General features: G+C 34.2%; 1 protein-coding gene across 4 annotated transcripts in view; it reads right to left on the minus strand.

Moving 5' to 3' along the window:
• Positions 1 to 1,796: 1,796 nt before the first annotated feature.
• Positions 1,797 to 14,443, minus strand: part of LOC133624360 (uncharacterized) — an 83,514-nt gene continuing 70,867 nt past the window's right edge. The window contains exons 1-3 of one of the 4 annotated variants that reach the window (XM_061987848.2): positions 11,093 to 11,205; positions 6,786 to 6,882; positions 1,797 to 3,012 (exon numbers count right to left, since the gene is read on the minus strand). In XM_061987848.2, the coding sequence (XP_061843832.1) occupies positions 2,697 to 3,012; positions 6,786 to 6,882; positions 11,093 to 11,195 (516 nt within the window). In that variant the 5' untranslated portion in view covers positions 11,196 to 11,205 and the 3' untranslated portion in view covers positions 1,797 to 2,696. Of the gene's footprint in view, positions 3,013 to 6,785; positions 6,883 to 11,092; positions 11,206 to 14,443 lie in introns of those variants that run through there. The other 3 variants (XR_009817994.2, XR_009817993.2, XR_009817995.2) reach the window with 3 other exon arrangements.

Raw genomic sequence — 14,443 nt, forward strand, 5'->3', positions numbered from 1 at the left:
AGTCCAGTCCATAGTGGATCTAACATAACAGTGTGAGAGTCCAGTCCATAGTGGATCTAACATAATAGTGAGAGTCCAGTCCATAGTGGATCTAACATAATAGTGAGAGTCCAGTCCATAGTGGATCTAACATAATAGTGTGAGAGTCCAGTCCATTGGGGATCTAACCTAATAGTGTGAGAGTCCAGTCCATTGGGGATCTAACATAATAGTGAGAGTCCAGTCCATAGTGGATCTAACATAATAGTGAGAGTCCAGTCCATAGTGGATCTAACATAATAGTGCGAGTCCAGTCCATAGTGGATCTAACATAATAGTGTGAGAGTCCAGTCCATAGTGGATCTAACATAATAGTGTGAGAGTCCAGTCCATAGTGGATATAACATAATAGTGAGAGTCCAGTCCATAGTGGATCTAACATAATAGTGTGAGAGTCCAGTCCATAGTGGATCTAACATAATAGTGAGAGTCCAGTCCATAGTGGATCTAACATAATAGTGAGAGTCCAGTCCATAGTGGATCTAACATAATAGTGTGAGAGTCCAGTCCATTGGGGATCTAACATAATAGTGAGAGTCCAGTCCATAGTGGATCTAACATAATAGTGAGAGTCCAGTCCATAGTGGATCCAACATAATAGTGAGAGTCCAGTCCATAGTGGATCTAACATAATAGTGTGAGAGTCCAGTCCATAGTGGATCTAACATAATAGTGAGAGTCCAGTCCATAGTGAATCTAACTTAATAGTGTGAGAGTCCAGTCCATAGTGGATCTAACATAATAGTGAGAGTCCAGTCCATAGTGGATCTAACATAATAGTGAGAGTCCAGTCCATAGTGGATCTAACATAATAGTGAGAGTCCCGTCCATAGTGGATCTACCGGTAACATAATAGTGTGAGAGTCCAGTCCATAGTGGATCTAACATAATAGTGAGAGTCCAGTCCATAGAGGATCTAACATAATAGTGTGAGAGTCCAGTCCATAGTGGATCTAACATAATAGTGTGAGAGTCCAGTCCATAGTGGATCTAACATAATAGTGTGAGAGTCCAGTCCATAGTGGATCTAACATAATAGTGTGAGAGTCCAGTCCATTGGGGATCTAACATAATAGTGAGAGTCCAGTCCATAGTGGATCTAACATAATAGTGAGAGTCCAGTCCATAGTGGATCTAACATAATAGTGAGAGTCCAGTCCATAGTGGATCTAACATAATAGTGAGAGTCCAGTCCATAGTGGATCTAACATAATAGTGTGAGAGTCCAGTCCATAGTGGATCTAACATAATAGTGAGAGTCCAGTCCATAGTGGATCTAACATAATAGTGTGAGAGTCCAGTCCATTGGGGATCTAACATAATAGTGTGAGAGTCCAGTCCATAGTGGATCTAACATAATAGTGTGAGAGTCCAGTCCATAGGGGATCTAACATAATAGTGAGAGTCCAGTCCATAGTGGATCTAGCATAATATTGTGAGAGTCCAGTCCATAGTGGATCTAACATAATAGTGAGAGTCCAGTCCATAGTGGATCTAGCATAATATTGTGAGAGTCCAGTCCATAGTGGATCTAACATAATAGTGTGAGAGTCCAGTCCATAGTGGATCTAACATAATAGTGAGAGTCCAGTCCATAGTGGATCTAGCATAATATTGTGAGAGTCCAGTCCATAGTGGATCTAACATAATAGTGAGAGTCCAGTCCATAGTGGATCTAACATAATAGTGTGAGAGTCCAGTCCATAGTGGATCTAACATAATAGTGAGAGTCCTGTCCATAGTGGATCTAACATAATAGTGTGAGAGTCCAGTCCATAGTGGATCTAACATAATAGTGAGAGTCCTGTCCATAGTGGATCTAACATAATAGTGTGAGAGTCCAGTCCATAGTGGAACTAACATAATAGTGAGAGTCCAGTTCATAGTGGATCTAACATAATCGTGTGAGAGTCCAGTCCATTTAAAAACTACCACAACGGCTGCGATGGCGGAAGAAGGCTGCAGCAGAAAAGGGTCCCCAGTCGTCTTGGACTCCACGCCACTGGACCCTGACCCGATTCTGTCAAGGATCGTGTGGTGACTGTCTGTGCACCAGTCTCCCCACGTAAAACAAAGTCACGCACAGGCATCCTCCATAAAGGGATACACCCCTACCAGGAGGATCGTCATACTCGTTCGAGTGACCGCCGATGATGATGATGATGACTTAATGTTGAGGACCGGTATAGATTTTGGCTATCCTGTGTTCAAACTCATATTGCAACAACACCCTAATAAGGATGAGCGATATATAAAATGGATGTCATTCAGCACAGTTTTGCTTCCAACTCCCATAACAATATTACACACCAAATATGAAACACATGAGAAGAATCGTGCGTAAACTATCAAGCGTGTAATGATTGCACTTGTAGATGTCAGACAAAGACTAAATCACAACTGAAAATCAAACACACAATTGCAGAATTCCACAATTCCCATGATGCATCTTTCCCAAGACCCACACGTGTTCCGAAGTTTGTAGACTTTAAATCTGTCAGCTTTCCGGCTGTGCCGTGCTGACGGTGATGACATCATTACGACACACACAAAGTTCTTCCAGAGCCGCAAAAAAAACAAACCGTTTTCACTGCGTCGTCACGTCAGCGGTGGAATGTAGCACCATCACAGACTACTTCCACTTCCAACGCCACCTTCTAAAGTTGCATGTAAAAAACGGGGGGGTCCAGGATGATGCCGCTGTGGGGGTCCTCGGCGTACTCCTCGATGGACGGTGGCAGCGAAAGCCCGGCTCGCCTGGTTTGGTCTTCTTCGTCCTCCTTGGCCCCCACAGGAAGTGGGTTGCTGTAGATGTAGTAGATTCTGGAGTTGTCTTTAGCTGCGTCTGCCCTCCTGAAGAAGGCCATTGGGTTGATGAAACTGGTTGACCTCCGCACCGCTCGGACCGCTACGGGGTCCGCTGGCTCACCTCGGCTCACTGCGCTCTCATAAATATGGGCCCTCTTTGACTGCCTGATGAGAAAGAGGCCACAGACAGACTGTTATACAAATGTGTGCTAAAATAAATGTCTGCATTCACATGTTACTGTATTTTTCGGACTATAAGTCGCAGTTTTTTTCAAGTTTGGCCGGGGGTGCGACTTATACTCAGGAGCGACTTATGTGTGAAATTATTAACACATTACCGTCAAATATCAAATAATATTATTTAGCTCATTCACGTAAGAGACTAGACCAGGGGTCGGCAACCCACGGCTCTAGAGCCGCATGCGGCTCTTTAGCGCCGCCCTAGTGGCTCTCTGGAGCTTTTTAAAAATGTATGAAAAATGGAAAAAGATGAGGGGGAAAAAAATATTTTTTTGTTTTAATATGGTTTATGTAGGAGGACAAACATGACACAAGCCTCCCTAATAGTTACAAAGCACACTGTTTATATTAAACATGCTTCACTGATTCGAGTATTTGGCAAGCGCCGTTTTGTCCTACTAACTTTGGCGGTCCTTGAACTCACCGTAGTTTGTTTACATGTATACATTTTTCCGACTTTCTAGGACGTGTTTTATGCCACTTCTTTTTCTACCAAACTTTTAACGTTGTGCATGAAAGGTGAGTTTTGTTGATGTTATTGACTTGTGAGGAGTGCTAATCAGACATGTTTGGTTACTGCATGACTGCAGGCTAATCGATGCTAACATGCTATTTAGGCTAGCTATATGTACATATTGCATCAGTATGCCTCATTTGTAGCTATATTTGAGCTCATTTAGTTTCATGTACCGGTAAGTCCTCTTAATTCAATTTATATCTCATGACACACTATCTGTATGTAATGTGGCTTTTAATTTTTTGCGGCTCCAGACAGATTTGTTTTTGTATTTTTGGTCCAATATGGCTCTTTCACCATTTTGGGTTGCCGACCCCTGGACTAGACGTATACGATTTCATGGGATTTAGCGATTAGGAGTGACAAATTGTTTGGTAAACGTATAGCATGTTCTATATGTTATAGTTATTTGAATGACTCTTACGATAATATGTTACGTTAATTTTCTTTTCTTTTTTTCATTTATTCCAGGCAATGACATAAAACAAAAAAAAAGTACAAGGTTAACAACACGTGATAATATAAATTAATATAATGCAAAAGGTAATGTGCAGTATGTAAGCATAATGGTCCAGTTTTGCCTGAAAGGGAGTGGGAAGAAGATAACTTAATTTAAAAAAACGTATTTATTTAAGTAAGTTATTTAATTTAAATTATTATATTTCATGGTAAAGTCTAATTTTGGGAGGCAGGGACAGGCAACACATGCAATTTTCCCAGTATTTGCAAGTAGTTTAAATTCATATTTATAATTGTTTTTATCACATATACAATCAGATCAGTGTGCAAGACACTTTGCTTCAGCACCATTTGTTGATTTGTTACTATTATTTATTCCAGTTGATCTTTAAAAGGGGTAGTCAGGCACCGCAGTGCCCCGAATACGACTCCCTTTGTTGATCAACTAGTATATATTGATCAGATACCAACATCAAAGTTACATGTACCGTATTTTTCGGACTATAAGTCGCAGTTTTTTTCATAGTTTAATCGGGGGTGCGACTTATACTCAGGAGCGACTTATGTGTGAAATTATTAACACATTACCGTAAAATATCAAATAATATTATTTAGCTCATTCACGTAAGAGACTAGACGTATAAGATTTCATGGGATTTAGCGATTAGGAGTGACAGATTGTTTGGTAAACGTATAGCATGTTCTATATGTTATAGTTATTTGAATGACTCTTACCATAATATGTTACGTTAACATACCAGGCACGTTCTCAGTTGGTTATTTATGCCTCATATAACGTACACTTATTCAGCCTGTTGTTCACTATTCTTTATTTATTTTAAATTGCCTTTCAAATGTCTATTCTTGGTGTTGGCTTTTATCAAATAAATTTCCCCAAAAAATGCGACTTATCCTCCAGCGCGACTTATATATGTTTTTTTCCTTCTTTATTATGCATTTTCGGCCGGTGCGACTTATACTCCGGAGCGCCTTATACTCCGAAAAATACGGTATGTTACAGCCTTATTCCAATATGGAAGAAAATTAATTTTTGTCCTCAAAATTCTCCAAACAGTACCACATAATGACAAAGTGATTTTTTTTTTGTAATTTTGCAAATTTATTCAAAATTTAAAAATGGAAAAATACCCTCCCTACAGTGAATCCAATCCAATCCACTTTATTTATATATCACATTTAAACAACAAAAATGTTTCCAAAGTGCTGCACAACAATATTAAAAACAATATTAAAAACAATATTCAAATATTATCCTTAGCTCCACCAATGACTGAATAAAAACAAAAAAACAAATAAATATAAAAACAATATAGAAATAAATATGATTAAAAACGATTTAAAAGGGAAGTAGGGGTGTATATTGTAGCGTCCCGGAAGAGTTAGTGCTGCAAGGGATTCTGGGTATTTGTGCTGTTGTGTTAATGTTGTGTTACGGTGCGGGTGTTCTGCCCGAAATGTGTTTGTCATTCTTGTTTGGTGTGTGTTCACAGTGTGGTGCATATTTGTAACAGTGATAAAGTTGTTTATACGGCCACCCTCAGTGTGACCTGTATGGCTGTTGACCAAGTATGCCTGGCATTCTCTTGTGTGTGTGAAAAGCCGTAGATATTATGTGATTGGTCCGGCATGCAAAGGCAGTGCCTCTAAGGTTTATTGGCGCTCTGTACTTCTCCCTATGTCCGTGTACACAGCGGCGTTTTGAAAAGTCATAAATTGTACTTTTTTAAAACCGATACAGATAATTTCCGATATTACATTTTAAAGCATAGTCCGATATCATCAGACATCTCTACTCAGAAGTATTTATTTGATGATAGTATTGTATATTTGTGTAAAGCTAATATTTACATACTGTCTCTTACGTTTCAGTATGTTGTTTGAATCATGTAGCTCCATTCACCATGAATTGATTAAACGTGGACCCCGACTTAAACAAGTTGAAAAACTTATTCGGGTGTTACCATTTAGTGGTCAATTGTACAGAATATGTACTGTACTGTGCAATCTACTAATAAAAGTTTCAATAAATCAATCAATCAATACCTCCCTGCTTGGCACTCAGCATCAAGGGATTGGAATTGGGGGTTAAATCACCAAAAATGATTCCCGGGCGCGGCTACCGCTGCTGCTCACTGCTCCCCTCACCCCCTTCGCCACACCTCGTGTGTGTGTGACAATCATTGGTACTTTGACTTTAACTTTATACATTTGTCATTGTGTGTACGTGGAAAACAAAAGTAAAGGTAAGTACAAAACTAAAGTAGTGTACAAAACAAAGTAAGATCAACAACAATAAAGAGACTATATGGATTTATCTGTTTTGGAACTTTATTAGAACGTCTTGGATTGTTTGTTAGCTGTCTGCCAAGCGGTATAACCTCAATACGTATAGTGAGGGCGGAACAATAGCTATCTGCGATTAATTGTAACTATGAACAGAATGCAATTTATCGTGATTACCGTATTTTTCGGAGTATAAGTCGCACCTGCCGAAAATGCATAATAAAAAAATAAAAAAACATACAGTATAAGTCGCACTGGAGCCCGGCCAAACTATGAAAAAAACTGCGACTTATAGTCCGAAAAATACAGTAAATATTCAAATAATTTAACAGGGCTAGTTTATGACTTGACAAAATGTGGAAAAGTCCATAGTTGTTCAAGGCCCTGTACAGGAAGGAGGTGTAGAGTCAGCAATCACCTGGTGCGGTAGTAGCAGACAGCGATGCAGTAGATGCTGCTGATGATGAGAATGCATGAAGCCAAGGCAATGATGACAATGTTGACAACTTTGAACTCTGTGGAGAAGAAAACAAGCACGATGAAAGAAAGTTGCTCAAAGTTTTACAGCTAAGGTTAGGTGTGGAGGTCATAATCCAAAAATCAACTATTTGGTCACCTCTCTAAGAAAGTAGTAGCGGTGTCAAAAAAAATTAAATTGAATTGTGATTCTTATTGGTAGCGATTCTTAATAAAAAAATAAAATAAAAAAATTAAAAAGTTATTTTAAAAAATGATTTTTTTTTCTTTCAATTATGTCCTGTCCAGCCAAACAAATCATATCCTTGATATAAATGTTCATATTTGCTTTGCATATTTATTTTAGAAAAAAGAAAAGTTGGATACTTCTCATGTTGCATTATTTGTATTTTTATCGCATTTTATTTATTGTATTATTTACAAAAGTTTATCAGAGCTGTTTATCTATTTCATGGAGGAGTGTAGTTAATCATAGAACTGGCACCCAATGTTATGGGAAAAAAAGTATTGATTATGAGAATTGTTTGAAATCGAGAATCGATTCTAAAATGAATCGTTTTAGTTGTATTCCTAAAAAATATATTAAAATGCTAGCATACTAAGCAAATTAGTGCTAAGTAACAAAATCCATGACTTTTTGTTTTATACCTAAAAAAAAAAAGGTTAAAATGTTAGTATGCTAAAGGAAATTGTGCTAAGTAACGAAACCCATAAACTTTGTTTTATACCTAAAAAAAAGGTTAAAATGGTAGCATGCTAACGCAAAATAGTGCTAAGTAACAAAATCCATGACTTTTAGTTTCATACCTAAAAAAATAATTAAAATGCTAGCATGCTAAGCAACATAGTGCTAAGTAACAAAATCCATGACTTTGTTTTATACCTAAAAAAAATTTTAAATGCTAGCATGCTAATGCAAAATAGTGCTAAGTAACAAAATCCATGACTTTTAGTTTTATACCTAAAAAAAGGTTAAAATGCTACCATGCTATCGCAATATAGTGATAAGTAACAAAATCCATGACTTTTAGTTATATACCTTAAAAAAATATTAAAATGTTAGCATGTTAAGCAACATAGTGCTAAGTACCAAAATCTATGACCCTTAGTTTTATACCTAAAAATATCATTAAATTGTTTGGTTTTTTTAAATGTTTTTTCTTTTAATTATGTCCTCTCAAGCCAAACAAATCAAATTGTTGATATAAATGTTCATATTTATTTTAGAAAAGTTGGATACTTCTCATGTTGCATTATTTGTATATTGTATAGCATTTTATTCATTGTATCATTTATTTTAGGTAATATAAAAGTTTATCAGAGCTGTTTATCTATTTCATGGAGGAATGTAGTTAATCATAGAACTGGCACCCAATGTTATGGAAAAAAAAGTATTGATTATGAGAATTGTTTGAAATCGAGAATCGATTCTAAAATGAATCGTTTTAGTTGTATTCCTAAAAAATATATTAAAATGCTAGCATACTAAGCAAATTAGTGCTAAGTAACAAAATCCATGACTTTTTGTTTTACACCTAAAAAAAAAAGGTTAAAATGTTAGTATGCTAAAGGAAATTGTGCTAAGTAACGAAACCCATAAACTTTGTTTTATACCTAAAAAAAAGGTTAAAATGGTAGCATGCTAACGCAAAATAGTGCTAAGTAACAAAATCCATGACTTTTAGTTTCATACCTAAAAAAATAATTAAAATGCTAGCATGCTAAGCAACATAGTGCTAAGTAACAAAATCCATGACTTCGTTTTATACCTAAAAATGTTTTAAAATGCTAGCATGCTAATGCAAAATAGTGCTAAGTAACAAAATCCATGACTTTTAGTTTTATACCTAAAAAAAGGTTAAAATGCTACCATGCTATCGCAATATAGTGATAAGTAACAAAATCCATGACTTTTAGTTATATACCTTAAAAAAATATTAAAATGTTAGCATGTTAAGCAACATAGTGCTAAGTACCAAAATCTATGACCCTTAGTTTTATACCTAAAAATATAATTAAATTGTTTGGTTTTTTAAAATGTTTTTTCTTTTAATTATGTCCTCTCAAGCCAAACAAATCAAATTGTTGATATACATGTTCATATTTATTTTAGAAAAGTTGGATACTTCTCATGTTGCATTATTTGTATATTGTATAGCATTTTATTCATTGTATCATTTATTTTAGGTAATATAAAAGTTTATCAGAGCTGTTTATCTATTTCATGGAGGAATGTAGTTAATCATAGAACTGGCACCCAATGTTATGGAAAAAAAAGTATTGATTATGAGAATTGTTTGGAATCAAGAATCGATTCTAAAATGAATCGTTTTAGTTGTATTCCTAAAAAAAAAATTAAAATACTAGCATTAGTGCTAAGTAACAAAATCCATGACTTTTTGTTTTATACCTAAAAAAAAAGGTTAAAATGCTAGCTTGCTAAAGGAAATTGTGCTAAGTGACGAAATCCAAAAACTTTGTTTTATACCTAAAAAAAGGTTAAAATGGTAGCATGCTAACGCAAAATAGTGCTAAGTAACAAAATCCATGACTTTTAGTTTCATACCTAAAAAATTAATTAAAATGCTAGCATGCTAAGCAACATAGTGCTAAGTAACAAAATCCATGACTTTGTTTTATACCTAAAAATTTTTTAAAATGCTAGCATGCTAATGCAAAATAGTGCTAAGTAACAAAATCCATGACTTTTAGTTTTATACCTAAAAAAAGGTTAAAATGCTACCATGCTATCGCAATATAGTGATAAGTAACAAAATCCATGACTTTTAGTTATATACCTTAAAAAAATATTAAAATGTTAGCATGTTAAGCAACATAGTGCTAAGTACCAAAATCTATGACCCTTAGTTTTATACCTAAAAAAATAATTAAATTGTTTGTTTTTTTTTAAAATGTTTTTTCTTTCAATTATGTCCTCTCAAGCCAAACAAATCAAATTGTTGATATAAATGTCCATATTTGATGTACATATTTATTTTAGAAAAGTTGGATACTTCTCATGTTGCATTATTTGTATATTGTATAACATTTTATTCATTGTATCATTTATTTTAGGTAATATAAAAGTTTATCAGAGCTGGCACCCAATGTTATGGAAAAAAAAGTATTGATTATGAGAATCGTCTGGAATCGAGAATCGATTCTGAAACGAATCGTTTTAGTTGTATTCCTAAAAATGCTAGCATGCTAAGCAAAATAGGGCTTAGTATCAAAATCCATGACTTTTACTTTTATACCTAAAAAACGGTTAAAATGCTAGCATGCTTAAGCAAAAATAGTGCTAAATAACAAAGTCCATGACTTTTAGTTTTTTACCTTAAAAAAATTATAAAATGCTAGCATGCTAAGCAAATAGTGCCAAGTAACGAAATCCATGACTTTTAGTTTGATACCTTAAAAAAATAATTAAAATGCCAGCATGCTAAGCAAAATAGTGCTAAGTAACAAAATCCATAACTTTTAGTTTTATACCTAAACAAATTATTAAAATGCAAGCATGCTAAGCAACATAGTGCTAAGTAACAACATCCATGACTTTGTTTTATACCTAAAAAAGGTTAAAATGTTAGCATGCTAAAGCAAAATAGTGCTAAGTAACAAAATCCATGACTTTTATTTTTATACCTTAAAAAAATAACAATTAAAATGTTATCATGCTAAGCAAAATAGTGGTAACAAAATCCATGACTTTTAGTTATATACCTAAAACATTTATTAAAATGCTAGCATGCTAAGCAAAATAGTGCTAAGTAACAAAATCCATGACTTTTAGTTTTATACCTTAAAAAAAATAATACAAATGCTAGCATGCTAAGCAAAATAGTGCTAAGTAACAAAATCCATGACTTTTAGAAAATGCTAGCATGTTAAAGGAAATTGTGCTAAGTAACAAAATCCGCGTCTTTTAGTTTTATACCTTACACAAATAATTAAACTGCTAGCATGCAAAAGCAAAATAGTGCTAAATAACAAAATCCATGACTTTTAGTTTTATACCTTAAAAAAATAATTAAAATGCTAGCATAATCACAGCCCTAGAAAGTCACATAGTTTGCATACACAATACAAGAAAGTATGATTGCAACAATAAAACATAACATTTTAAGTTAACTTTAGTAATTAAGTACTATTATAATCATAGCGAATATAAAAGTGTACACTTTATCCATCCAGTTATTTGCAGTATCATTCTGCTGGAATAAAATGAGATAAAAGAGGAGAACGGACCAAAAACTGCTGCTTCCAGAGCATCATCTTGCAGATCCAAAGTTGCATTACGATGGAGACTACTAACTGTCATCACTCCTTCTTCTTCCTGTAGTCCACTCATGTTGCTGCCTCTGCATCCAAAGCATGGAGCAAACCTTCGCTTCGAGCTTCTGGCATCACATTCAATACGAGCTGGGGCCATGTGACTCAAACGGCTTGGCTCAGTTGCCATGGAGACGAGCCCTCTTTTGTCACCCCTCATTTCAACTCCCGTCTCTCCCTCGGCCCTCATCGTGTTTACCGCTCATTATTCTGCTCAAGTTGGGGAAAGTATTTGTGATGGTTGGGCAGAGGAGTCCTCAACATGAAGGCATGTTGTATACATGTATACATACATACATACATACATACATACATACATACATATGTGATCATTACTATAGGCTTGTGCTGGATTCCACATTTGGTATTTAAATTCAAGTCATTGAAATAATTATAATTGCAATTGGAATTACAGAGAGAGGAATTATTCATTGCCATTCAGAAAAATGCTTTATAGCAGTCACGTTAAGAAAGGTTTTGACCTAAATACTAAAAATACTTTATAAACACTCAAATTTAAAACAAATTCCCTCAATTTTAAAGTATTTTTCATTTTGGGGGGATTTTTTTAGTTACATACTAATTGACTTTGTTTTATGCCTAAAAAAAATAACAAAAATGCTAGCATGCTAAGCAAAATAGTGCTAAGTAACAAAATCCATAACTTTTAGTATTGTACTTTAAAAAAATGGTTAAAATGCTAGCATGTTAAAGCAAAATAGTGCTAAGTAACAAAATCCATGACTTTTAGTTGTATACCTAAAACATTTTTTTTTAAATGCTAACATGCTAAAGCAAAATAGTGCTAAGTAACAAAATCCATGACTTTTAGTTTTATACCTAAACAAAAGGTTAAAATGCTAGCATGCTAAAGCAAACATATTGATAAATAACACAATCCATGACTTTTAGTTTTATTCCTAAACAAATTATTAAAATACTAGCATGCTAAGCAAAATAGTGCTAAGTAACAAAATCCATGACTTTTAGTTTTATTCCTAAAAACATTATTAAAATGCTAACAAAATTCATGACTTTTATTTTTATCCCTAAAAAAAGGTTAAAATGCTAGCATGCTGACGCAAAATAGTGCTAAGTAACAAATCCATGACTTAGTATTATACTTAAAAATTGTTAAAATACTAGCATGCTAAAGCAAAATAGTGCTAAGTAACACAATCCATGACTTTTAGTTTTATTCCTAAACAAATTATCAAAAAGCTAGCATGCTAAGCAAAATAGTGCTAAGTAACAAAATCTATGACTTTTAGTTTTACACCTAAAAAAAGGTTAAAATGCTAGCATGCTAAAGCAAAAATAGTTGTAAGTAACAAAATCCACGACTTTTGGTTTATACTTAAAAAAAGGTTAACATGCTAGCATGCTGAAGCAAAAATAGTGCTAAGTAACAAAATCCATGACTTTTAGTTTTATTCTTCAAAAAAATATTAAAATGCTAGCATGATAAGCACAATAGTGCTAAGTAACAAAATCCATGACTTTTAGTTTTATACCTAAAAAAAGGTTAAATGCTAAGTAACAAAATCAATAACTTTTAGTTTTATACTTTAAAAAATGGTAAAAATGCTAACATGCTAAAGCAAAATAGTGCTAAGTAACAAAATCCATGACTTTTAGTTTTATACCTAAAATAAAGGTTAAAATGGTAGCATGCTAAAGCAATATAGTGCTAAGTAACAAAATCCATGACTTTTAGTTGTATTCCTAAAAAAAATAATTAAAATGCTAGCATGCTAAGCAAAATAGTGCCAAGTAACAAAATAAATGACTTAGTTTTACAACTACAAAAAAAAGCTAAAATAATTAATCATGCTAACACTTAGCATGCTAGCAAGACACTGCCAAGTAACAATATCCATGACTTTTAGCTTTTTACCTAAAAGGAGGCTAAAATACTAGCATGCTAACACTTAGCATGCTAGTAGGATAGTGCCAAGTTAATATATTCACACAATATACATATCTGATTTACAGAAAGATGATGGTTTAATTAAAAAAATGTTGCTGTAATAAATATATATTTTTTCCCATGAGTTTTATAGTAATTACCAATAATACAATAGAATACAATTGTGTAGAAGCATAATTCTGAAATACACCAAAATTATCAATTAGAATTTTATAGAATTTTACATCTATTTCTTCCAATTCTGAATTGGAATACTATTCTATTTTATTTCAAATTCATGGAATTTTATTGAAATTAGGGAGACTTTTTCATTGAAGTAGGTATTTTGCACAAACCTGGTGATATTGTCTGTTCCATTATTATTTGTTCTTCATCATACGCATACTCTCACATGTCTAAAAAAAACAAAAAAAAACGAGAAGGGGAGAAAAACGTGCGAATGAAAGCACTCGATTTAGAGGAGGAACCGACAAGAGCCAAACGTGTCCAATGAACAACAAAGACGGCATTCTTCCTTTTCCTTATGCTTCATTTCCTCCGCTGTATAATAGTTTTTATTATGCAATTAGTAGAGCGTCTAATAAAAGAGGGTCTGTTAGCCTCTTTGACAAGATGGACTTTGTCCATCTTCTACTTTCTTCTTCATCCTGCGACACAAGTTCTCACCAGGAAAACACAACCAAAGCACTTTGCACTTGACCACAATGCATTGCTTATTTTAGGTCACATAAATGCACAACAGTGGTAGGATTGAACAAAACCTTCATAGGTCATTACAAACATGTTCCAAATTAGTTAAAAACAAACATATTACATTTATCGAACAAATGAAGTAACATGACAAAACCTTGAACACGTTACATTTTGGTGGGGATCTGAATAAAGACATACCTTGTGTACAATATCACCAATTATTCTATAATCTATCATTTCATGTCTCTTGTTCTGTCATATTTCCAATTAAAACAACAAATAAAAGGTTAATCTATTTGTTTATTTTATATACGTTAGCCTCCGTGTTTTCCCCCCGACTCATTTCATCCCTACAAGCCTGTTTCGCAATTTTCTCTGCTCTTCAGGGGATTTTATTGAAGTGTCTGTGGTTGTTACATATATATATAGGGTACATTACATGGGGGTGTGGCCATGTAATGTACCCTATATATTACATGGGGGATTTGCCATGTAATGCACCCTATATATATGTAACAACCACATACACATCAATAAAATCCCCTGAAGAGCAGAGAAAACTGCGAAACAGGCTTGTAGGGATGAAATAGCCTCTGTGTTTTTTCTCGACCAAACGTATATTCCGCTCTACCCCGGTATTGAGC

Source organism: Nerophis lumbriciformis, linkage group LG27, assembly GCF_033978685.3.
Source record: "Nerophis lumbriciformis linkage group LG27, RoL_Nlum_v2.1, whole genome shotgun sequence".
Classification (NCBI taxonomy): Eukaryota; Metazoa; Chordata; class Actinopteri; order Syngnathiformes; family Syngnathidae; genus Nerophis; species Nerophis lumbriciformis.